The sequence below is a fragment of the Natrix helvetica genome (assembly GCF_964273705.1).
Source record: "Natrix helvetica genome assembly, chromosome: 2".
Taxonomy (NCBI): Eukaryota; Metazoa; Chordata; class Lepidosauria; order Squamata; family Natricidae; genus Natrix; species Natrix helvetica.
The window spans coordinates 257623910-257651884 of record NC_138552.1 but is presented as its reverse complement, the minus strand read 5'-3'; the positions used below and the strand labels follow the sequence as shown (position 1 = coordinate 257651884).

General features: G+C 33.4%; 1 protein-coding gene across 12 annotated transcripts in view; it reads left to right on the top strand.

Annotated features, from left to right (window-relative positions):
* The window catches only part of NRXN1 (neurexin 1), an 898064-nt gene that overhangs the window by 405168 nt on the left and 464921 nt on the right, over window positions 1–27975 (top strand). For 6 of the 12 annotated variants that reach the window (XM_081941969.1, XM_081941970.1, XM_081941966.1 and 3 more), the window contains one exon: window positions 2142–2168. The exons of the other annotated variants lie outside the window; for them this stretch is intronic. In XM_081941969.1, coding sequence (XP_081798095.1) covers window positions 2142–2168 — 27 coding nt within the window. The remainder of the gene's footprint in view (window positions 1–2141; window positions 2169–27975) is intronic. 12 annotated transcript variants of the gene reach the window in all.

Here is a 27975-nt window from a genome sequence, read left to right as displayed (position 1 = left end):
TGCATTCTTTTTTTCAACCCACTACAATTAATTTTGATCTGCAGCCTGTTCTAAAAAGAGAAGACCAGCACTTCAGTGGTGTTAAGGAAGTATTCCTTTTGAAAATATATATGTATACACATACACATACAAAAAATGATTTATCCGGACAGATATGTCCATATTGCTAGAAATTCAGCATCAACTTCTGTTCCTGAAAATATGTATTCCTGGCTTTGTGTTGCATTTGGCAATCTTTCACCATTTATGCAATCAGTGAAGAAGCTAATTCTCTTTGGGAATACATGTTATTGTTAGTATTATGGATGAGGATAGTCTGAGAGCGGTCCAAAATAACTATAATAATAAATAAAATCCCTGGCTTTTCTACGTGGCCTTCAGTCAGAAATAACATCCTAAGTAGGTTACTTGTGAAAACAAGATTTATTTTCAAAATGTTCACAAATATGTCCGAGCCATCCTGAATATAGTTTACTGTTTCTGGCAATTTATAATACATTGCAGTTTATGTAAAATGTACGAACAAGTGTAGAAATAAGGTATCTTGTAAACCTAAGCCACAATTACAAGTGATACGTTTGTTTGCTATGGTCTTCTCTCTCTGTAGCAGTCTGTCATTCTATGTTATCAAAATCATCCTTCCGCTCTGCTTTCTGTTGTTCCTTATAAATGCTCCCACAAACTTCATATTAGTTTTTCTGTGTCACAAATAAGACAACCCTTCAATGCCCAAAGTCTGCGGCCCTCAGCAAACAGCCATGTGAACACGAACCACATAAACTCTTCTGCAGAACCAAGGTCATGCTTTCTAGGGTATTTTAAAACAATTTTGTAAACAAATTCCTTTCTTCATTCACAAAGCTTCCATAGGTTTTCTTGAAGAGCTTCCTTTTTTGAGATTATTTTCCAGACCATTTATGCGGCATATTGAAAAGCTAACCTGAGGTGATTTTACTTTTAATTTGAAAGAAAACAACAACAACAACAACAACAACAACCTAATAGGACAGTTGATATATTCAAATCCCATTTTAAGGAACCTTGAATAGTTGGATTTCGATGGTGTTAAGGAGATTTTACCTAGAGCCCTCTTGTGGCATTTTTAAGTTACTGCAGGTAGTTAAATAGTTTTGAATTGAGAAAATGGCAGGGGTAACAATGAAATGGGGTTTATTTCAAGAGAGCTTTCTGGAGACAGAGTCACATAGGGGATGTTCCTTGGCTGTTTGTAACCACTTTTCTGATGCGGTTGACGACACATGACAAACTCAGCTACATGGAAACAAAATCTAAGCTTTTTTTTTTCTTTAAATGTCTATAAATCCTCAAAGACCTTGAAGAGGAATAATTAAAATGCTGATCGTCTGAGCATAAATCATTCATCCATAGAAATCTAGCAGAGTCTACATACAGAAGCAAAGGAACAAGAGCAACGGTTTTCTTTTTACAAGCCTTATTCATCCTGAGACTCAAAAGTCACTATTGAGGCTTCGATATGGGAAAACAGACAAAAAAGAAGCCATCAATCATAGATATGATTCAGAATAATTACACTTTGGGGGGAAAAAATAAAGACTACATGAAGGAATCACTTTCCAGCTATTTATGAATTGTTTAAATGCAGCAGCAGATATTCCAGAAATTGAGAAGCAATCTGAAGTAGTTTAAGTGTGACTTTTTTAAAATTTTGAAATATGGATCCTCCTTTGAGGCAATACCAGTGGCCCAGAATGTGAGATTTTAGCCTTGGCCAACACTATTCCCCATTGTGACGGAGCACTTTTTGAAATTATAATGGAGATCTTCTTGTTCTTTCATATATGGGAGAGAATGTTGCAGCCAGCTTAAATCCACTGACTGGAACAATTGCCACAAACCATTTTTGTCACTTAGATTTGTCACCATGAAGCTTTGTTTGAAATTGGCCATTTTTTTTTGTTACCCTATTATCACTTCTTCTACTTCTAAAGTCTTATCACCATATAACTGCATACTCTGGTAATACGGAAAGAATCAAAACATATAGTGGCCATGTTTGCATGTGTCTGTCCCCGGAAGGGTGGAATGTGATTTTACTGGATGTCTGCAGCTAATACTTTGAAGGATAAATTTTCATTTCTCATCTATTCTTCCCCATCTAGACTGTATCAGGATTAACTGTAATTCCAGTAAGTGCCTATTCAAAATTTTTAAATTTATTATTCCTCCATTATGAAGTATTTGAAAACTTTAGATTATATAACAAGTCACATATCATTTTTGCATAGTAGAATGACTTCTGTGGGATGGTGAGGTACCTTGGGGGAAATGTCATGGATACAAAAAGAAACCATAACATAAACTCTGTCATGGTCCCTTCAAACCCCCAGATAATGCTTTAGAAAAATTTCAAGAATGTCGGCAGGGATTTTTGGAGTTTCAAATCAATTTTGAAAGGAAAAATATTTTATTATTAGTATCATGATTTGGTGGCCGTGGTGGCAGAGTGGTTACAATGCAGTACTGCAGGCTACTTCTGCTGACTGTCGGCTTCTAGCAGTTCGGCAGTTCAATTCTCACCACTTCCTATTGACTTCCTATTGCAACATACTTAAAATCAATTACACAATCACTTCTAGATAAGCATTCAACAATTATTCACCCAAATTAAGAGCTTCCTCTGATTGCTTGAATATAATGAAAACTTCAATGAATATTTTAACAATATTAAAGGTTATATTTATGTACTGGCTTCTTTTTGATCCTATGGTATATTGTTTTTATTATATGTCTTGCATCATTTTTACTGGGTAAACTGATAATAAGTTTTTAATCTTTCTGATATTATTTGGATTAAGATTCTATGTTCTGAAAGAGGATTGTGGACTGTGATTTTATTTTGAGTCTGTGGATCTCCCAAACATTCTATAGTAAGTACAATAGATTTTATTTTTCCTTTTGGGGAAGGATGTTAAATGTTGCAGCTTTTACATAGTCAGTGTATATTAATATACAAATAAATGACAAACTTAAACCTAATTATATCAATTTCAATGGAAGAATTTCAAAAGTGATTTTACCAATTCCACTCATAACATTGAAAATTCTAACCTTAACTAGGTTATGCTTTTCATCAAATATTATAACACAATTGCATCAAACATATTGTAACACAATTCAGTGGAACTTTGTAGATGTAAGGAGAGGGAAAAAGGGTGCTTATTGAATTATTGTCAATGGTACTCTGGATTTTTGCTTTGGAACACTCAAAATCTAAATTTTCTTATTCAAAAGTTTCTTTGTTTTTATCTCAGAACTGTATATGCATGTGAAGGCCAGGCTAATCTCTTCCTTAACAGCTTTTAAAAGCATATTAAAAACTGAGATTTTCTGGATACTATTCAAATACTTCTCACTTACACCATCATTAACTTTTTTTATTTTTTACTGTTATAGGTATGTGGTTCTTAATTTTAAAAATGTACTCTAATTATCTTTTTTGTTTGTAATTAAATTGTATTGTGGATTTTTAAAAACATTTCATATGTTGCCCATCACTTGTGAGAATCGTAAGAGTGCAGTGGGATAAAAATGTAATAAATAAATAAATACATTATTTAAGAAGGAACATAATGTTAATCTTAAGAAAAAAGAAAGTATAGTTTGCCATGGACACAGTAAATAACTTCAGTAGTTCATGGCCAATCTGTTGGAATCAGTGGTGGGTTGCAGGCAGTATGCCCCGATACAGGCGTACCGGAGCCTGCCCGGAGCACCGGGTACTGTTCCGGTACGGTACTCCGGAGGGCCCACCCACCCGCCTGAGCTCCTTACCTGTCCTTTAAAGCCTTCAGCACTTCTGTGCATACGCATGGCACGTATAGCGCCTGTGCGACGCTCCACCGAGCAGCTGGACCATCGCAGAGGCTTGCAGAAGCATCACTGGCATTGCAATTTGGCAGTTCGAATCTCACCAGGCTCAGGTTGACTCAGCCTTCAATCCTTCCAAGGTCGGTAAAAAGAGGACCCAGATTGTTGGGGGCAATATGCTGACTCTGTAAACCATTTAGATAGGGCTGTAAAAGCACTATGAAGTGGTATATAAGTCTAAGTGCTATTGTTAATGATTTACAACCGTTTGTTCAGCAACCTGGAGCCTCCCCCATTCTGAGGCACTCCATGTTGCACATAATATCCACAACAGGGAGAATCAGAAATGCATGAGCCCCTTGCTTAATGACCACAAAAACCTATGACTGTAATTTTAAGCAGAATTGTGGCCATAGTCAAGGACCCCCACTCCGTACAATGCTTTCTAATGTGTATCACCTAGGTTATTGTTAAAGTATACATTTCAGCCATTAGTAATGGTCTGATTGGTGCACAATTAGAATACAAAGCCTTCATGAAGATGGACCATTTCACACGAATGATATACTAAGGGAAAGAGTGTGAAATACTTCCATGGTCAAATGTGTAATCCATGGTCAAACTGGTCATCACATCTGTTTTGCTGAAGATAGAACTGCTGACTCATAAATAAAATGTAATAATGTTCCAGTTAATACATCATCTAAGGAAAATTTTTGAAAGAAGGTAATCTGAATCTTGTAACTGAACATAAACAAATAATATTGTTGATTGTATGTAATGGTCCAATATACCTCTTTTGCAATTTTCTGATTTCTAACATTTTATAAATTTAATCTAAAATATTTACAAGTGTCCAAAATGCTTGTCCAACTTTCCAGAATAACTAATTTCAATTACAAAATTCCATATCTTAAACTTAAAATAAAACCTTTCAGTTTCTGATGTGATATTTTTATTTAATACTTTATGGTATTTTTCAAATGCTTTCATTTTAGCAAGCATTGAAAATGATGAACTGTAAATGTAAATGTATGTTAAATATATCTGTATTGGTGTGGATGTGTGGTTTAGGTATGCCTGCAGGAAAAATAATATCAACATTGTAAGTAAATGGGGGAATTAATTTCCTTTTATGAAAGGGGAGTTTTAATTCTATACTCTGACTTTTTTATTTTATACATTATTATATTATTATATATTATATTGTTATATATTATTATATAGTTACAGTATATCCTATATTTCAATTGAAATTTATCACTGAAACCATTTAGAAATGATATGTGAACTAGAAAAAGTTATCATTCAAAAATGCAAGTTAAAAACAATAGAAAACCAGTTGAAAATTAAAAACCTGGTACAGATATCTAAGTTGTTTCTATAGAGACAGAGAAACACAGCTTCTGAAGACTATGTATCAGACCTACCACAAATTTAAAGCTCTGAATTGAAAATAATCCTTGGTTCCATTTTCTGAAAAAAGGTCTTTATTAGAGGTCAAATATATTGCTGTAGTGCATAGCCAGAACTGAGATTCACACACCAAGATCCCTACATTACACCTTCCCCTCCTTTCCCCTCCTTAATTTAACTCTCATTTCCCACCCCAAGATAACCAATTCAAATCTTGCAACCTATTTTCCTAATGGTCAGCATGCTCTGGTATGCTGCTCCCTCCTTCTTCCAGCTGGATGACCTTGAAGCGGCTTCTCAAGAAGGCACAGCATCTACTTTCAATTTCCCAACCATTCCCCCTTTCATCTCCCTTCTCCATAGTTCATGGCAGACTATCACAGCATATCAGCAATACACAAGCAAGCATGGGGTGGTAGCTAACACCGTGTTCTACAGCATGAGACAGGTTGCCTGTAATGATAGAAGGATATTCAGAAGATTTTCTCCTGTGATCTTAATGCCTGATCTGATTTGTCCAAAGAGAAGTGATCCCTCAGATATCCAGAACCAAGTTATTCAGGCATTTAAAGATTAATGCCAGGATCTTAATAAGAGTTGGCTGGTAATAACAGGTGGATCCTTGTAATTTATACTGGTGGGTAGTCTGAGTACCATATTTTCTACCATTTGAAATTTCTGGACACTTTTCCATAGCAGGGAAAGGATCATATAGGTAAACATAGATTTTTTTTTTTTATTTCTTGGATTTCTAGACCGCCCCCTCTCCCAAGAAGGGACTCGGGGCGGTGTACAGTCAATGCAGATAAAAATACAATCATAAAACACTTAAATACATTTGGATGGAGGAGATAGGCTGTACAAGAAATAAATATATTCTAAAACCCTAAAAAACATCCCCAATTAAAAACCCAAACCCCATTAAAATAAATCCCCGGGAGATAAAACTAAGAGAGTGCCAGGCCAGCTGATTGAAATAGGTGAGTCTTTAACTTTTGACGGAAGGAACGGAGATATAATCACAGAATTAGAGATCATCATTTTCAATGACTAGGTATTATACAAATAAAAGAGAGAGGGAGAGGGGGGGAGAGGGAGAGAGGAAGAGAGAGAGATCTCCCACCAGACTTGGTAATGACTAACATTTGTGGCATTGTTTAATGGCCATCAATACTGCAACAATCAATGTCTCCAATTTGTATAGATATACAAAGGACACTGAAAAAATGTTACTGTTGATCCTTCTAGCTGCAGACTACTTCTTTGGGTGATCTGACACTGGTAAATTTAAGAAAAAGAATAATACTGATTTTTTTAAAAATGGATAGGAGGTAAAATGATAGCCACCTGGAGTGGGATGTCATAGAGACAAATGAAAAAAAAAAGCAAGTAAGTTTTGCAATCAGAGGGATTATAATATCTAACTGGCTGTGGATATTCTTTGAAAAATTATACAAGACTGTCAAATAATGTGGGAGACAGCATTTTTTTTATCATGTTACTTGACATTTCTTCCATTTATATTGTAGCAGATAAAATTGTGACATAGTTGTAGTGTTCATGCCACAAATGTAATATAAATGTGTACTCCTATTTTTGAGTGTTTTAATGGTGCAGAAAAAGCTCTTGATGTGACCCTTTGATATACGTATATATTGTTGCTATGAAACTGAGAATCTTTTCTGTAGTCAGGGCAGCTTTTCTATTTTTGTGTTATTATAAAGTGATAAACATCTAGTTTAAAAAAGTCAAACTCTGATCTTTCACTTGTTGCTTAGATTAGAACATGATCATATCTATAGTATGTGAGAATAAAGTTGTCTCAATCTCCAAAACCCATTGCTGAACTGTCATCATAAAGAACCCTAAATTATCTCCTAATTGCATCATGTGCTTTTAATTTAAAAATAGTATTATCAGGTTATAACTAAGATATTCCCTCTAATTCTTTATGTCATTTTTTTACCTTTATCTTCCCATCCTTTATGACTGGAAATATAGGACCCTCCTATTTTACTGTCACAAATTGTATAAAGGTTGAGTTTTGAATGGATAACTGGAATGAGATTGTTCACTGAATGAACTTCAGGCCCTACGAGAAGATTTGATTTCAGCCCTTTAAAAAGTATGCTTGTTTACTGCAGCATGTGGAAATTCAGAAATCAGTTAGCTATTGAATTAGACAGATTGACAGATTCATCAACTCTTCTTTCATAATATCCATTACTTTATTTATTTTTTAGAAAAGTACAGAAAATAAAGTGAAAGGTAGGCAAACTATTGTGACAAGGTAATTGCCCAACTTCACGTAAGAGGTAGGGTAACTAAACACTGATAAATAATAGTATACATTACAATTTGAAATAATTGATTATTTTCATTTCAGATAATGCATACCTATCTGCATGGAGCTATGTACAAGAATGATTTCAGTACTTTTAGTGTGCTCCATGCTTTATTTATTGGGTTGCTGAATGTTCACTGCAATAGAAGAACTTAAAAATATGAAAATATAGCTCTTTGACTCCATCTTCTTTGTTTTTTATTCCCAGGCAGATTGAAAGTCTGCCTGAAGGACTCATTAAAAGTGACGAAGCAGTTACCAATAGCAGCAAGGATTGCTTAATTACGCTTTTAAAATTCTTGATAGACAGTTTTACTATTTTTTTTAGATTCCATTAAAGTATAAGGAGAAGCATATGGGTTACTTTAAACATATATTAAAATTACAGCTTTTGAATGGTGACTTACGCTTTTACAAACTAAATATCAAATATTGGAACGGAATCATTTATCCCCTCCCCTCTCAAAAATTGTAAAAAAAATGAGAAGAAAAGAAAGTCTGCAAATAAATATTCAGCCTCTGATCTCATTGAAAGTTTCACAATAGGTGGTAAAAGTCATAATCACTTTCTCCAGTGCAGAAGACAAAGATCGAATTTCATCGGACAACCCAAACAAGAAATTAATCTTGATTGGTTATTTGTTAAAAAAAAAAAAGGAATAATAATAATACCAACAAAAACAAAAGCAACAAAAACAAGGCTTGCTAGGTGGACAAAATGTCAATTCAAATCTAAAGATCTGGCTGCAACCAATCCTCATAATAAATGCTATGGGGAAAATGTCCTTGTTAAACGAGGGATCAAAGGGATTGAGGATGGATGTAACAAAACATATTTATTAGCATGCACAAGCCACACAAAGAACCCAAACAAAGCAAAGTTATAGATTATATATGCTTGGTACAGAGGGAAGTTAAAGAAAATACTGTAAGTCATAGAATGTTCCTTACATCTTTTATAAGAGATTGGAAATAATATTTTTAAGGTGCACTCTTCCACCTTATAAAGATACAATATTACTAGATACCGTCAATATGACAATGTGTACAATTTTAAAAATAATGCTAGATGTATCCTTCTCACATGCAAAAGTGGTAAAATACATTTAAATTTAAAGAGTAATTTTTTTACTGTTTTTTATATAAATACTTTTCTTCTTGGTTAAAGAATCCAGATATCCAGTGTTATTTTTTCCAGCAGAGATTATCTATACAATACAATACAATACAATACAATACAATACAATACAATACAATACAATACAATACAATACAATAGTAGAGTTGGAAGGGACCTTGGAGGTCTTCTAGTCCAACCCCCTGCCTAGGCAGGAAACCCTATACCGTTTCAGACAAATAGCTATCCAACATCTTCTTAAAGACTTCCAATGTTGGGGCATTCATCTAGAAATTAATAACTTTAGAGGAAACATATTTTATATACAGTATATCCATTGTGTAATATTTTGATACACATAGAATTTGTATGAGCAAGTGGCATCTCCCCTCCCAATCTTATTTATTCTATGTAGACAAAATGTCTTTTTATAAAGGTCAGACTCTACAAGAGTCATATTTGTGAATTCTTTATATTTGGAAATTCCTTACTTTGGGGAGCCATTAGATAAACACTGAGGTGTGACACCCAGATGAATTGACAACCAGAAGGTAGATGCCTATAGGAGAGTTCATAGGGAGAGACAACTCTGGAAAAAGATCAATATGCTGTTCATTTGAATCTTATCAGATATAGTCTATAAACTTCTTTTTGAGTATGAATTCTTAAGTTTTTTCCCAAACAAACAAAATATAACCATGACTTCTTTCAAATTAGGAAACTTATTTGGACATTTGAAGCCTTTCTCCTCCTCCTTTATATCCATGCTATTTATTCTATCTCTTCTGTTTTCCAAAATCTTTTTCTGTTTTCTACACCATCCTTTTTAGTGCAAAAACTGTCAGAACGTCTTTGATGTTCTATTCGCTCCAACAGTATTATTATCAGCAACAGTTTCCACATTCATCAGCCACCCAAGGAGTTTCTTCCATATTATCTTATCAGCAAATGTTAGGGAAGGAAGCTCAAACATTGATGTACAGATACAACACTTTTCTCAGCTTGCATCTCTGAAAGAGGCAGAAATTTAATAAAGTCCATTTGTTTCCTTGATATGTCAAGCTTTCAGTAATGCATAAGTGATTGCCATTTATTTTTCTGTGGATACTGCAATATTTTACTTGAGATCAAATTGACTAATATATTATCCATGTGTTGTCTTGATAGGATTTAGTGAATAAAAAGGACAAAATAAAAGGCATCTAGATAATGCTTCCTTTTACACAACTTATCTATGGATAAATAAAACGTCTCAGAATGTGGCAAACCAGATTAGGTATTTGGCTTTCTCTAGACCTTTGGTATAATCTTAAACTGTGTTTTTATCTCATTATTTTATCTGAAAAACATATAATATCATATGGTTAAAGAACATCAGGATGCTGGAGGGTTGTAAATAGCACATTCAACCTTTGGCCACTGCTAGTGTGAGATTAGTTTCAAAACAGAAGAGTTGTGAGCATTGGGTCTTTTCTATTTTATAGAACCAAATCCAAGTATTGGCTGAATTTTTATTTCTTTTGGAAATATTGCCACTAATTCCTTCCACAACAGAGTAAAAATCCATCCCTCTGCTATTATGTATAGTTCTTTTCTCTTGCTGAAGGGAAATATGGAGTACAAATCCAATAGCACCACACCATCTACAAATATAAATATGTTGTATTTGTTCTGATAAATAAATAAAGGGAGACTAGTATAGATCTATTTCAAGCTATTTAGCTCGCATCAACTAGCCATACCCTTACTGGAATTTGAACCTGGGCTGTATTACATATTAGGCAGGAGTCTTAGCCACTAAGCCACAGGCTCTCCTCCTTATCAGCTGAGCCAGGGAAATAGGTATGTATTTGTGTTACAACCCCTGGTATGCCCAAATATGGGAGGGAGCTCACTACTCCCCTTTTCTGTCCTTCGGCTCACTACAGAAAACCATTCAGGCAGAAAACCATATTTTTATTTTTAATGTTGCCTTTTATAAAAAGAAAATACATACATACATACATACATACATACATACATACATACATACATATCTCAAAATAGAAATAAAATGTCACCTTGGAAGCAATGATAATTCAAATCATAATGATGATGAAAATCAAAGTTGGAAAGACATGACATAAACCAGCCATGGCGGTCCCAGTGGTTATCGACACACGTGTGCCATGCCAAAAAATCTTGGACAACACTTAGAAAACTTGCACATTGATTAAATTTCCATTTCTCAATTACAAAAGGTCATATTGTTTGGATCTGCACATCTTATTCCTTTCCTGAAAGAAGACAGTCCAAGGATCAAACACATTTCCCAAAAAAGAAATTTCATTGCCTTGGAACAACAGAAATCTTTCTTCTGTGAATCCAATTAATTGTCTTCATGGAGCAAGGATAGCTTTATTAGGGTATCTCCTGCTAAGTTTAATATTCAAGTGATTGTTATATGTTTTTTTTTTTGTATTTATTAATTTAAATGTTCATACAGCCATCCATCTCTCAGGAGTGATTCTTTTAAAATATCTATTGTTTGGATGATCATCCTTATATGATTTTTAGATAGTTAAAACTAAGAAAGTAAGCATTTTGTAAGTAGACTTATAAATATGGTTTTCTGTATATGCCCCATAGCTCTGTAGTTCACTAGCTAAAACCAAATAACAGAATTGGTTTCCCTGTGAGAAAAAAAAAAGCATAATAGTAGTTGATAATGCACTGAAGGGTCTTGGACAGCAAATGTTTTGCTAGAATATAAACCAGCAGAAAGTTACGTACAATTGGGAAATACTCTTATTTTTTTATGAAGCTTCTTTATTATCTCATTAAAGCGGCTCTGAGATTTCCAAGATGAAATGGTTGATAAAAATCAGGCTTGGAAGCTAGGGAGAAGAACTATCCAGGACTGGTATTTCTATGTTTTCAACATTAAAACAAAGACACTGGAATTCCTCTTGAGACAAACACTTTTTTGTAATTCCTCTACGGACAAGGAGATTACCTACAAGTACTCCAGTCAGTAGCTCTTTGCAAAAAGACCACAAGGCAAGAGTCTCTGGTGGGTTTAAATCTCTGGCAGACAAAGACACTGCCATCTTGTTCAAACCATGGCTAGCATCTTTAAGGACATTGGGTTTCAGTGTCAATTGGACATTGATAAAATCTAGGTCCATCTTTCAGTGGACCTAGAAGTTAATTTAAATAATGTTTGTAAAAGATTGTGTTTATAGGCTCCAAAAATGATATGAAAAAGATACTACATTGGATAAACAAAATAAACTTGCTGGTTCTTAATAATTACAATGATAAATAACCAATCAAGAGAGTGACTGGATAATTTTCCTATATTAGATATACAAACAGGTTTCTTAAAGCTTTGAATAATTTTGTAAGAAGGGATAAATAAAAGAAAAAAGTTTTAGGACATTATTTGAAGGGACTAAAGATCAAGGTTGTTAAAAGTAAAATAAAAAATAAAAACTTGGTTCATTTGATCAAGGATAAAATAGATGCGTTATTATTTCTGGTAACCCCATAATGGACTTTTGCTGCCAGATTGAAATGGGGCTGTAATGATTTGTTTATAAATAAGAGATAGGATACAGGAAAAAAAGATCATTTGATGTACTTTAAGAGAAGGTGATAAGTTACTAAAATTGTTTATACTTGAAATGAAAGGGGAGTCATTTCTTTATATGTTTCTTTTCTTTTTCTTTACTACAGCATTATTTTTCTAATTTTTTTTCCTGGACCTTCTATTTTCCTTTTTATTCCTTCCTTTTTATTTTTTTGTTTCATTGTGTTAAAGGGTGGTTTTTTGCAATTGTAATTTTCAATAAAATTACTATTAAAGAAAAAGATGAAAAAAGATATTTTGTCATGTATCTCCAGTAATACTATATATAAAATTTTAACATATGTGAATTGATACAACCAAAATAGAAATACATTTGATGCATTATGTATCCTTGCAGACTCCAATGGTATCTTGGAAGTAAATATTCTATGTTTAATGAATTTTAGTAAGATAGCTGAGCTGTCAGTTCTAGAGATGAAAGTTTAACAATTTCTTAGAAAATACAAATGTATTATGCATGTTGGATACAGGAAAGGCAAAAATCTATATTTATACAACTATTCAAATTTAAAGGTGAAAGCTTCTACCAACTCAGATGTATAGTTTCAGTATGGGTTTAGAAACACCAAAAATGTTTAAGCAAAAATTATTGAAAACATGTGCAAAGGAGGACTGCTGGGTACTTTAATATTTATTAAGATTGGTAAATTTTACCATTGATGTACAGTATTTATGCCTTAATTTGTGGGACTAAAGTTTAGTAGATCTGGGATCTAGAAATAGTCAAGTAAAAACTGTAATGTACTGGGAATTAGAGTATACAGATTTAGAATCGTCATCTGGATAAGTCATACTTAGGATATTTAGGACTGAAATTGCAGGTTTTCAAATCACTCTTTTTATAGTCAGAGTGATACCAGCCATACTAGTGCATAGTTAAGGACATTTATTTTTTTTATTATGACATGTAAAGTATGTTGTACTTTTCTACCAAAAATTGTAACTTATTCCCAAGAAAAGGGATTTCCTGCCTAAGAGCTAAACCTAATATTTTTTCCCCTTCTCCTTCCTCCTATATTGATTACACAATCAAGAATGTCAATAGAAAGAGATAAAGGAGAATATTATTTTTGCACTTTACAGAAGCTATCATTAATTCCATTATCAGACAGTCATAAATTCTACAATATAAAATTATTCTAGTAACATAACCGAAGGTGTCATGGCAAAATTAGGAATAGATTAAAAACTGGTGCTTTTCTTAATAGAAAGCAACAAAGATTTGACAGGAAATTCTTCAGCTGGACAGATGTGGGGGATGTAAGTCTGAAGAGCCTCACATGAACTCTGTCTGACAAACCAACTCCAGGGATCCTCTTTTGGATCACAACCCCTTTGGAGGGGGAGGAAGAAGGGGCAGCATCTCATCAGACCCAGTGGAAGGCAACAGGTCCCTCACAGGTCGGAGATTTGCCCTGTGAATTGGAGTAGGTGCGGCAGCATGGAAACATGGCTGCACAAGAAGCTGGCTTCCAGCCAAAGCAACTGAACAGGAGTGTGAGGTTGGGATGAAAGACCAGTAAGAAAATTCATTTAACCCACAGGCATAAATCAAAACTTGGAAAAGGCGAAGACTCTTGAGAGTACAAATAATATTAATAGACAGATCTGGATTTTGGCAAAAGGAAAGAAAGAAAGGAAAATGGAGGGTTGAAACACTAGTGCCCCCCAAAAAGACATTTGTTTGAAACAATTTGGACAGAAAGGGCGAAAGCAGCAAAGTGACAAACCCATTCAAATACAAACTCTAAATTTGGGGTTGGATTTGAAATAGAAACCAAACATTCTAAAGGAATTACTTCATCCGAATGTCTTCCAACTATTATATCTTAAACAACTCCAATTAATGAGTGGTGGAATGCAACAACGGAGAAAGATCAAGAAAAAAACCACTATTTTCTCACTGGAACTGATAACCTAATCTTACCTGTGTGGGAAGTTTTAATTAACCAACTGCCAGAACATGGAAAAGCAGGAGGCAAATGAAACATATGTGGGTTTGGCTGTTCCAGTTGAGCAACTGTGGCCAATGAGAGGTGGAGAGTGGCAAGAAAAAAATAATAATAAGGTCAAAAGCTGGGAAAATATGAAGTTTTTTTCTTTTTTTTCTGCAAAAGATCAAGATGGCTCCAACTTCTCTTCCGTTTTCATATTAGTTGAATTAGCTATATTTAAGGTGGACCAGAACTTTGAAGTAAGATCTGTATAACTAACTGCAATTTTGGAACTGGACATTAAGGAAGAACAAAAGACCACAATGGCTCCCGTCATTCTTCTCCATAGCAGCTGAATTAGATAAATTAATTCTGAAATAAGAACTGTATAATTAACTGTAACTTTGGAACTAGGCTTTATGGAAAGGTGGGAATTTGAAGATCTACGTGAAAATATTAAAAAAAATATGCATCAATCATTAAAATCAAGCCTAAATAGAATTCTGAATTCAGAAAAACAGGTATTTAAAGAAGAAGGGAAGGAAGAAGTGGGAAGATATAATGAAGGGGTAAAAACAGTTGGAAATAAAAAGCAGATAAAATTCCATTGGGTTTGGCAGTGGTATAGTGAAAATAGAAAAGGAGGGATGTGTCCCAACAAATGGAAATAAAAAGGAGACAAAATATGTTTCGGAGGTTGACAGTGGCATAAGGAAAATTGAAGAAAGAGATTACGCTCCAACAAAGGGAAATATAAAATATGTCTTTGACGGTGGTTTGGGGGAAAATAAAGAGGATGGATGTGTCAAAACAAAAAAAAAAGGGAGAAGAAAGGAATAGAGAAGTGGGACAAAAGACTTACTAGGAAAAAATCAGACAACTAGAAATTGTTATATGGGAAAATACAAAGCTGCGATAAGGGGTTTACTCCTAAATATGACAATAAAATTAAGTTGCTAATTGATTCATTATGATAATGAAAGATGATTAAATAAAGGTTAAAATATATGAAATATGGACAAATAAAATTGATATGGGGAGATTGTAAAGCAGAGGTTTGTGATTCACTTTTATACATGATAATTAAACTGAGTTGCTAATTGATTGAATATGACAATAGAAGGACAATTAAGCATGTGTCAAAATATACGAAACATGGACATATATAGAACTTATAAGATGGTGGACAAAGTGAGATGTGTACCACTTGTTATTCTATATAGTAAATTAAGGGAATTGTAATGAACATTGAACAGTAAGGATTGTCATTTATAGACAATTAAAGGTAACCTAAACCAAGATATGGAAAAATGGAGAGGCAACAAGACATATACTTACAATGGGAAATTATTGAGATTTAAAGACAGAATCACAAGGTGGGGGCGTGTAAGGATGCATAATTATATAAATATAATGATGAAAATAGCTGGGAATTGTAACCAGGTCTATATCTCGGCCAAAATGAGGCTGGGGGGGGGGGGGGAGCTTAAAAGCACAATGACTGTATATGTATACTTTTTTCTCTCTTTTTAAAAAAGGAGGAAGATATATGTTAAAATTAAATATGTATATTGAAAAGGAATTATAAATACCATCAACATTAAATGGAGCTTGCTCAGAAGCTGAAATACACCAAGTAAATGAGATGAAGAGTGTGAAGTAGAGGGGAGAAGTAAGGGAAGAAAAGAGGGATAGGAAAGAGGGAGGGGGAAAGAGGAGGAGAGAAAGAAGGAGTGGAAAGGGGAGAGAGGAAGGGGAAGTAGAGAAGAGAAGGGCAACAGAAGGAAGAAAGGAGATAGGGAGGCAGAGCAGAGAGAGAGAAGAAAGTGATGGATAAGGTACAAATATGGTGTATGGAGAGCAGAAGAGCCAATAATTGTTTTTGGGAGTTGATGGCAAGACAAATTGATGTAAACATTTAATAATACAACATGATGTTGGCTATGTAGTAGGATACATGTGGTTATAAAAGAAAGCGATGAAAAAAATATTTAAAAAGTGGGAGAAAGTAGATTTTAGTAGACCTGAACATCTCTAAAATTCTAATGGAAATTTATTAAAAGCTACAAAACCCCAATTCTAATTTGTATTGATTTTATGCCATTGCATTAAAATGTCCAATATTCAAATTTGTGGAGACTTTTTGTGGGGTCTTTTTGTTTGATTTTTTTTCATAAAATTATAAATAATTTATTGAATGGATTATCTTTCTTTAAAAATGAAAACTTAATTAAAAGCAACATAGCTTTATAATACTCTGAAATTAAACAAAAAAAAAACACAACCCAAATCCTATTAGAAATAATTCATTAATGAGCAGGATATTGCTGGTTGCAATTAAAATTATTAAGAACAATATGACCATATTATACTTCATTCAGTTTTCTTAATGCTAAATTACCCTTTCCAATGAAGTTGTGAATAAAATAAAAAAGGAGGGGAATGTGATATGCCTACACTACCACACATACAGAATACCAATTGATGGCCCAATTCAGAATACCAGAAACAACATGAGAATTAATGATAGAACTACTTAATGCATGCTTGTCATCTGTGTTTACAAAATAAGAAACATTGTATTGGGGCACTGATCCAAAATATTAAAAAAAAACCTCTTGTCAGCATACTGAAATATTTGCACTTTAGTGAATATTTATTATTTTCACTTTCCAAAGCAAAAAACCCAGATTAATTACTGTAGGGGGGGAAGGTGCAAGATATTTCTGCAAACTAAAGAAAGAAAAGAGAAAAGAGATTATTTACCATAAGAATTGGGTAACTCTCCAACTAGCATCTCAAATAGTCTAGAATTAAAGGGATCCTGAAAAATGTTATTCTTGCCAGACTCTGGACAATAAAATGTTAGGCAATAGCTTTCACTGAAATCTTTAGTAATCACTATAGTGTTTTGTAAACATATCTAGGAATATTTTACCTATCAATACTAACTACATGAAAAATCTTTGTTTTGGATTCACATAAGACATTGGATATAATACATTTTCTGACTACTAAGTGAAATTAGGATCTAAATTTCACATTTATAACTCCTACCAAATATTGTTAGCAAAAAAGTACACTATTTTATCCAACAGAATGTTTAATCTGGCTTCCAGTTATTTTGAAGCAAACACTGGAGTTCTAAGACTTTCATCTTTGTAACCTGAAATACGTTACACTACATTATTTCTTATTCTAATCAAATTAAATGGATGAAATGCTCCCTAGATCTCTTGGATTGTAGATTTCTATAAATATCCACAAATTTTCACATTGGAAATGCCACTTAATGAATGTTTAAGCCATCAAGGAAAAACCAGTGGAAGAAATCCTGCTATTGTTAAAGGATAATTAAAATTTCTTTTTCAAGAAAAAATGTTGCAGCATTTTTAGGAAAGCAAATCCATTTGAGCTTTAAAAGATGCAATTAGCTGGAGAGATCCACATATACAAAAAAAAAAAAATCTTGAACATAGAATTTATCTATAACAAAATATATGCAAAGCCACAGTTAAACAAAGATGGAAATAATCCTCAAATTCAATAACTTCTCACTTGGATAGAAATTTGTAAAAATATCCAGATTTTGCAATGCCATGCCCCCCCTCCCGCCCACCCGGGGATAACTATCATGTCTCAAGCTCTTTTAAAGAAAAATACTGCTCAGTGCAACCAGATGCTAAAGTAAAATACAAAGCAGATCTGAGAATCCTTACACAAACAAAAGACTGTTGTTGTTTTTCAAAACAAACTGCAATTTTCAGCATCATGATCAAAATTCCTCCAAGTGTTCATCATATTGAGAAGTGTTCACCAGTTGTTATCCATTCAGTGGGAAAATAGAGACGCTGAAGTAAAACATGAACAAAATTTCAAGAAAATATGGTTTCAGCAGTAATAATAAAACCTACTCAGTATTCAGCACGTCTTTAGATTATTGCTGGATTTCACATGTACTTCGAAGCAAATTTGCATTCAGAATATTTCAAGAAAAGCCACTCTGGAATATCCAAAAAGGTTCAAATTCCCCTCTTTACATTGAAGACATATCAGTTCCCAAAAGATTTTGCTTCCTTCCACCACCACACACAGACAAAATCATCATTTTTCCTTTCTTATAGCAGACACATTCAAGTAACTAAAATACTGGACACAGGATAAAATTAAAATTAACTGTGCACAGGATGACTTTTCCAATTTTTTTGACTGCACATGCTTTTCTTCAACAGAATGCCCAATAGCTCACTTCCTTCCCTTTCTTCCCTGTTCATCCTCTTAATATTACTCTCATTCTTCCAGCATTAACTGTCCTTTATTTTTTTCAGCTTGCTTTTCTACCAAGTGTTACAAATAAGTGAATATTCAGTGGAAGGATGAGTAAGTATATACAATACTGATTTGATTTATTTTTCTTTATCTATCACCTCATCCTTATGTTTGTATCAATGGACATAAATTTATTTTCATGCAACATACTATTTATGTTGCAATGTGATTGGGAGCCATAACATCCCTTGCTCCTATTGGCTTATCTAATATAGAACTTCAAAGAAGTTTGAAACATCTTGGAATTTTCATAGCTGAGGAAAGAGTTTGATTTTAACTAATACTTCATAGCAATAGCAATAGCACTTAGACTTATATACTGCTTTAGCACCATCTCTAAGCGGTTTACAGAGTCAGCATATTGCCCCCAACAATCTGGGTCTTCGTTTTACCAACCTCGGAAGGATGTAAGACTTGAGCCGGTGACACTTGAACTGCTGAATCAGCCAGCAATACTGCATTGTAACCACTGTGCCACTGTGACTTTACTGACAGAAAGAGCTCTGCTTGTCAAGCAAGAACTATGAAGAAGTCTTGGGAGGCTAAGGCACTTTAAGAAAAAAGAGATAGGGTATCCTATGGAAGAGGAACATCAGTTGTGATATAAATTTAAGAATCTTTGGAATTATATTATCAATTGTATGTAGAATATGAGAAGAATTGGGAATGCATGAATAAGACCGAAGGTAGAAAAGTCTAACAGGCAATTAAGAGTTAAATTGTTTAAAATAACTAGCCAGATTGAGGGAAGAGAATGCCCTCTGTCCTTTGAGAGTTTCTGGAAAGATAAGCCACAATAATTAATGTTGCCTGTTATTACTGGCAACAGTTCTTATCTCTGAGAAGATCAAATCTCGCTAATATTGAGGGAGGTTGCCAAGCAGAGGAAAAAATCAGGAGTCAAGAGCTGTGCTCCTTTCTTTTCTTACCTGCAAGACAGTGAGAGACTGAGCCAACATTTATTTTTATTTCTCACAAATGTATCCCATTTTTTTGTGTCTTACTTTAGATATTTACATCCTGAATGTTAGTTTAGGCAAGCCCATTTGCAATTGCCCTTTTGAACCAAATTATGAAAAGTCACTGCATTCTTTAACTTTGTCACAGACACCTAAAACTATTTCTCAATATTTACATATCAATAAATGTCACACACCTAGAGATGTTAATATTTTCATCCTCTTTGAAGTATTTTAATATAAGAAAGGCCATGTAGGTAGAGACTGTGGCAGCACATATCTCCTACTTGTATATATTAAAATATTTTAAATTTCTTATGATGTGATACTGCACTTGGTATTACGATACATATTTCACAGATTCTGAAAGTGGTTCAGGTAGTATTTCTACTACTAATACCTTAATAAATGACTTTCATATTTCACTGAGAGACTCAAGGTGCTTGGCTATTTTCCTAACCATGGAAAAATAATAATCAGAACATATTAATTCACTAATTGAGATATTGTTTGATCTACCTTGAAGTCATGGGCATATAAAATGAAATAACTGAAGTCATAATAGGTAATTATATTCATGCCCTATTAACACAGGTAGGCCAAAAACACATTAGACTGTAGTTAATGACTGTTACACTCTGTTTTTAAAATAACTATTATCATTAACTATGTTTTATTAATTGGAAATATATGTATATTCCCAAACAACAGAGCAATTCTAAACTAGTACAGCTACAGTATAAATTAATAGATTTGACAAAATGCTTCAAATGTAAAGATATTATAGAGATAGTAACTATAGATAAAGCATATCCTTCCCACAGTGAAACATTAATAAAATGTGAATTAATATCTGCTCATATAGCTTTATGGGTACACCTAACTATTTTGTTACCATTGATCATCTGAATAAATCATTTTTGTGCCTCCATACCCACATATTTTGATTCATCTATCCATATCTGATTTTATGGATTTGAAATTAAAGACCTGTTTAAATTATTGTATCAGTTTATATTAAGCTTTCCTCTTGGAGGTCAGGAATGAGATTATACTCACTGTCCCAAATCCTGACTTGCAAATGTGAATCTAAAGATCAAATAAAACCTGTGACAACAAATACACTCAATTTGTGATCATATAAACATATAAACTCAATGTGTCATCAAGAAAGCTTGTAAAATTTGCTGTATTATAATAAATAATATACCTGCAAGAACACCTTGGACTTCCAGATATTTGCATAAGAGACTGATGCTGGGATAGTGGTCATTAAACCCACAGAAATCTTGTAGCAATACATGAGTTTTGCCCTTCCTCCTCACTGTATAAACTGGTACCTGAACTATCAGTCACATCATAGTTAAATCATGCTTTGTCAATAATAAAAAACATGGTTAAATAATCAGTTTGGTTATAACTAACAATTGTTGACTTGTAATCATTTTTAAAACATTGTGTATATCAGAATTCACAATGAAACAGATACTACAAAAGGAATTGCAAAGTTAGGGCCTTTTGATAATAGTAAAAGGCCTTGGAGAAATGAGGAACAAAGTCTTTATCTGTTTTTCTAATGTCTCCCCTTCTTACTCTACAAATAGTTCTGGTTTGGAACAGACTACATGAATTCAATCATCCTATGTTTATGTCAATAAAGCTTTGGCTCAATTCAAATTGAACTGTAGTTGAAAATCCAGGTTGAAAAGCGATATGTTTTTGTTGTTCTCGATTTCCCATTTTGAGAGAAGTCTTTTGATTTAAATGAATCTAATGTTTTCCAAGAAAGATGTCGCTTCCCAACTTTTAAATAAATTTGTCTCATTCTAAGCTACCCCAAGTTCCATCTCAAATACCATGTGTGTCCTTTTTCCTAAATATTTTCACATAAAAGTTCATTCCTAGATCCTGATGCCTTATTGACAAGAAGCCCCCAACAGAAAAAAAAATCCAGTTGTAATTTGTTTAAGAACATCTGGAGCTATTGTCGATTTTTTGTTTAGAACAATAAGGTTTCAAATATTCAGAACATTATCCATTATACAACGTAAGTTTCACAGAAATGTTTCTTGTGTCTAAATAAACAGCAGCAATTACCATGTGATCTTTGCAGCTAAACAAAGTTTAGATATATTATGGAAGCTTCATACTAAAATTACTAGACAGCAATGAAAACACGAACACAAAATTAACAAAGATTATAACCACATTCATAATTTCTCCTCTTTTTCTAATTGCTCTAGTCTTACCCTTCTGGTTTGGTGATGGAAACAAGAATCCTATTTACATATTTTACTGTAGTTCACAGTTGCAACAAGAGGCCAAAATTTGTCATTGAAAATTATTGTTTAGTGTTATGCAACAAGTCATGTGTTATTCACTGTACTTATTAGCACATAATGATAGAGCCAAAAGCTAAAAATCACGTCATGGCTTAGACTTAGAATGATACATAAATCCAGCCATTGACTTGGTATACTTTCTATTAATAAGTATACGTTTACCAGTGGGAATTAACTCAGAAATAATAAAATCAAATGAGGACTTTCCCCCAAATTCTGTTTTTCTGTAGAATATATTTACCTATACTTTAAATTTTGCATACATTGAACAGTTTTTTCACACTATTGAATGAAAATAGGTTCTATACTTATTCAGTAATTTACTTTTTGAAAATAGAATTTTAATAAAAGCTTATTGAAATTCATGTTACCACGAGCAACTAAAAATATTTATTAAAGATTATGTTTCCACTGGAGCCTGTTAATATGCGTGAAAAATTTTCTCTATTCATATTTACTACTCAATAGCTTATTACTGAAAATGTAATAGTTGTAATATTTGGATCTTTATAATGAGTATAATAAATGATACTTGACAAAATAGATAAACTGCCATTCAAGCAAAGCTCCTTTTGCAAGCTGCATACAGGATGCCTTTCCACTGCCTTTCCCTGTTTCTTTGACAAGATTATCAATAACAGGTGAATTGGCTGCTTTACATAATAGTTGTGGCTGGAAATGTGCATATGGTAGAAATCAGCATTCTAAAAAGCATATATTTGCAAAACAGAAAAAAATAATTTGAGAATAGTGACTAGTGAATAGGGACTAATAGTGACAGCAGTGGGATTCAAATAATTTAACAACTGGTTCTCTGCCCTAATGATTTCTTTCAACAACCAGTTCACCAAACTGCTCAGAAAGTTAACAACCAGTTCTCCTGAAGTGGTGCAAACTGGCTGAATCCCAACACTTGACGAATATGTTATGAATCTATATGTTTGGGGACTACAAAATCTCCTTCTGTTTAAGATACAAATTACTTTCATCTACTGGCGAGTCAGATCATTTTCTTTTAAACCAAACTACATATTTGATAGCATTTAGGCATATCTAAGAGTTTGCAGGAGAGAAAACTAAGACTAGACTAAATTCACCATCAACCCCCACCCCTCATCGGTTCGTAGGTACATTTTAGTGGGAGAACAAAAGGATTGTTGCCTATAAATGTGTTTATTTTTGGTTAATATTATTTAACCGAAGAATAAAAGTTAGTATGGAAATAACCATGTGCTAAAATTGCTTTATAGATAGGGCAGCTCTAAGGAACTCCTTGAAAACACAGAGATCAGGGACTACTCATCCACATGTACTTTTGCATGCTTAGGCACATGACCAATTTTCACACACAAGTACCTTTTCAACATAACATGTAACTACTATGTGAAGAAATAAGCATATTGAAATATACTTCTGCTCATATCTTATTGTATATTTGATGTACAAAAATATTTCCCATTGAAAGGACTACATATGCAATGATATGCAAAACTTTGGATCTGTATCTATTTTATTTTTTGCTTCTTGCCTAATGGGAAAGAAAATCAGTATAGTTCACAAGTGTTGCAGATTCAGAAAATAAAGCATATTTCACTGTTTTTTTTGGAGTCACTTACTAGATGAAAATTGGAGTCTTTATGAAATTTATGAAATAACATTTACACTATGTTATAGACTAGCATACATTGATTACCTATTAAAAATGATATGCAGAAACACTTAATTTGCCTATAGAGCTAAAATCCAAACAATATAGTTACTTTCCTATTTTTTAAACTAAATATTATAAGTTTTTTCTAGAGCTTTGGCATCTTGGTATTGTGAGCTTCATTGTCATATCTATCTATCATCTATCTATCTATCTATCTATCTATCTATCTATCTATCTATCTATCTATCTATCTATCTATCTATCTATCTATCTATCTATGCAATGCAATGCAATGCAATGCAATGCAATGCAATGCAATGCAATGCAATACAATACAATACAATACAATAGTAGAATTGGAAGGGACCTTGGAGGTCTTCTAGTCCAACCCCCTGCCTAGGCAGGAAACCCTATACCGTTTCAGACAAATAGCTATCCAACATCTTCTTAAAGACTTCCAGTGTTGGGGCATTCACAACTTCTGGAGGCAAGCTGTTCCACTGATTAATTGTTCTAACTCTCAGGAAATTTCTCCTATCTATCTATCTATCTATCTATCTATCTATCTATCTATCTATCCATCTATCCATCTATCCATCTATCCATCTATCTATCTGCTATCAGCTATCAGCTATATATGGTGTAATACTTTATAACAAATATTTTGCAATTTAGACTTCAGTATGCCATGGAGCATGTTCTGAACCTTGATGAGAAATCATCATGTTATTAATGCTAAAAGTAGTGAATGTATACTGTTTGAATGTATATTCTCCCTCTCCATTTGCGTTGTTAAGATTGTACATGAGAGAAGTGTCATGGGGTTCCCTATAGATTAAGAAAATGATGTTTTAAATAAAATACACTATTGCACATATGCTACCTTAAGATTAAGAAAAAAATGCTGCAATTGTTGATGAGATTTATTTATTTTCAGCATTTTTAAAGCCATCCATCTCAATAATGTGATTCTGGGTAGCATTCAACAAACATGATCAATTGTGATCCATATTTTAAAAAAATATTCAATATCTGACTTAATACCCCAAAACAGATAATCTACATCAAGCCTAGAGTTACATCATACATAAAACTTTCAGGGTGAGAACCATAGAAATCTCTGGCTAGATGCTGTTTCATTTTGCTGGGCAATTCCACCTAAGACTTTCTCTGAAATATACACAACAGATCAGACCTCTCAACTTGTGAGGACTGTTCTCACTCACTGATCATAAGCACTCTCTTGGTTTACGAAGGAGAAATGAGGATGAAGCAACTGATAAAATTCTTGCAGCAACAATTATATAAAACCAAATGTGAATAAAGCTAAGCCTCAAGTGGCAATTAGAGCATAGAAAGGTCTTTTCTTCTGAAAATTCCTAACTAGGCAATCCTACTCAAGAAGGATGGGGAGGACAAAGCATTAAGAGGTCATCCCCATACATGCCTCGATTTCCTTGCATATAAAGTTGCTCGAGTTAGTTCAGTATAGATGCTAGTTGGGCATAGCCAAATATAAAGAGTAGAGCAGGAAGATGCTTGTTCTGCGAGTCATGCCCAATGTTACAACCTTTGTTGCCATGGTTGTTAAGTGAATCACTGCAGTTGTTAAAGCATGAGATCTTTTTTTCAGCAATTTTGAATGGTCACTAGATGAATAGTTATAAGTTGAGGGCTACCTGTACTAGAAAGCTTTTTAATCAGGATCTTCTGTGAAGAACATACTTTCCCTTATAGCTCAAGAATACATGAGAAAGATGGACATGTTCTGTTGTATTACAATTTTTGTTAGTGCTATGTGATACACTTATTACCTCCTTCTTTACTTATCTGTCACTATTATTAGTTGGTAATACTGTAAACTTTCCAGTGATTCGATAATTTGTATACATTTACTGGCAATGTATCATTAATTATAATGTCGTAAAATTTATTTGTCAGAGTATAGACTTGCAATCAATAACAGGAAGGAACCAGGACAAATGATAATGCATCTTTTTGTTGTAGTGTATAATTTTCTACCACTGTTATATTTTTAGTTTGTTTATTTTATATTGTATCATTTTCTAGATATTTTGTTTTGTACTTATATTTGAAATTGCTGACCTTTGAACAAAGCAAATGTGGTATCCTGTATGCACAGATGAAATGACCAGAGTTGTGAGGTCCTTATTCTTTGGGTTTATAGACAGCACTTTGCAAAATGCTCATACAAATGGGTTTTCAGAGTCTTATTTGTTATTCTTCTATCAGGCAAGACATAAGACAATGAAACTCTTGGAATATTTCAGTTGAAAGAAGGATTGACAATTGCTAGGGATGCTACTATGGAAATTCACTAAGGTAGTCTCTCCTTCAAAAAGCTCTGGTTGCAGTTATCCACTATTTTTAAGTTAGTAGGAAAGGTCAAAGTCTCTAAGGAACCAACTTTAAACCCAAGTTCTTTCCTAATATAGACATTCTAAACATAGTACTTAGCTTTGTATTTTTAATGTATTTTTTCCCTCCTGAGGCAGGAGGTCAGAGGTCCTGTCTGTAGACACTTCAGTATCTACTTCATAATCTAGGAGTACAGCAATTTCATGAACTATTTTTTATTAAAGTTAGTGGAATGGAATTAAATACTCTGCATGGGTTAGAGCAAATGAGTTTGCTATAGATTTAATACTAAAAGACAGACGTTTAGATGCCAGGCTGAAGACATGGAAGTTAGGGAGAATAAGGGCTATATGATGTATGCATGTATATTTTCTGGGTGAAAGCCTCCTCATCTACACATCAGAAGAGGGTGTATAAAGCTATTATGCGTATGTTGTTTTATGTTTGTTTTTTGAATGATGAGTCTTCAGGAGCTGCTTTGATAAGGGAGAAGCGGAAAAGTGCCATATCAAAAGAAGATGCTTCATCGGTTTAATAACTTTCCTTCTGAATAAGTTTATAGTGAGTGAATTGGGGTGGGAGCAGCAAAGAGGTACAAATGAGATAATATTAACATTAAAATAAGTTATTCAGAGAAACAGATGCAAAAGCAGTCTCTATGAAACTACACATGTGAAGCAATCTGCATTAACATTGAAATAAGATAAATTATTTTAAACTCATGAATGCTAAAAAATAATTGCAAAGCTTTATGTATACTTTTTGCTTCTTTCTGTTTTTTTTCAAACTCTTCTAAGAGAAGTATTTAAAATGAGTTCACATCTGAAACTGAAAAAATAAATGTTTTTTTTTTTATGAAATTAGTTACGTGGAATGAAGTCTCAAAGGTGTTTTTTTTTCAGAAGGCAAATCTCCATAGACACATGGAATGAAGACATCTGAAAATTAATGGGAGATTATTCATTACAAAATAAACTCACAGTCCAGACTACTTCTTTCCTGAACTTACATTTTTGTTCTCAGTTTGCTTTCTCAATGTACAAAAGTAAAGTAGTACTAGTAGAAAAATATAAGAATGTTTTGCCTATTTTATTCCATGTTCCAGTTTTCTTAACATATGAATATACTGATCAATTTAGGAGAATAGTATTGTTTTTTTTAATATTTTTAAGATTATATTTTATTTTTAATGTCAAGTTGGAATGATTGTGATGTGACATAAATTGACACAGTCAAAATCAGGAAGATAACCTCAGATGTGTTGGTCTGCAACTTTCAGAATTTCCACTTAATATGCTTTCCAGTATCACAGGAAGCCATCAGGTTATCTTTAAATTATATCTGGAGATCCAACCTTGTGTATGAAACTGGGTTCAAGAGCAATTAATAATTCTTACATGAATAAAAATAGGCAGCCTTCATTATAGTATTGTAAACTGAGAAATATTAGAAAAGAAACAGGAAGTAAGGAACAACCTTGTCTTTTCCCTCACATCCACAATTAATTAATTGTTTACAGTTTCCCACTTTCCTGTTTTCCACAACAAACTGTTCTAGAAACATAAAAAAATATATAAACTGACATATAGGAATAGAAAACATGAAGGATACCCTTCTATATTATCTCTCTAGAATGCAGATAGCAATAACCATTTTGATCTATTTTACTTATACCAGAGAGACTCTGATGGAAGACAAGCATGCTCTAAATTATGAGGAAGTTGAAGTCTCACTTTGTATTTTGCATTCAAATGCCATGGATGCCACTGGTACTTTCAGCAGATCAGGATTGCCTCTTACAAGCTTTGTTTGTATTGGCAAACAATACAAACAAATATTTGGAATGTCTATTTGACCATGTAGTACTATATTCTTTTTCCCAATGCTTTCACTCTCCTAAGTACATAGTGTGTGTGTGGTGGTGGTGGTGGGGGAAGACACACTAATATAAAGTTATACCAACTGCAACTAACATCAAAATATACCTAAAGCAAGACTAGAACTCATGGGCTTCTGAATTTTAG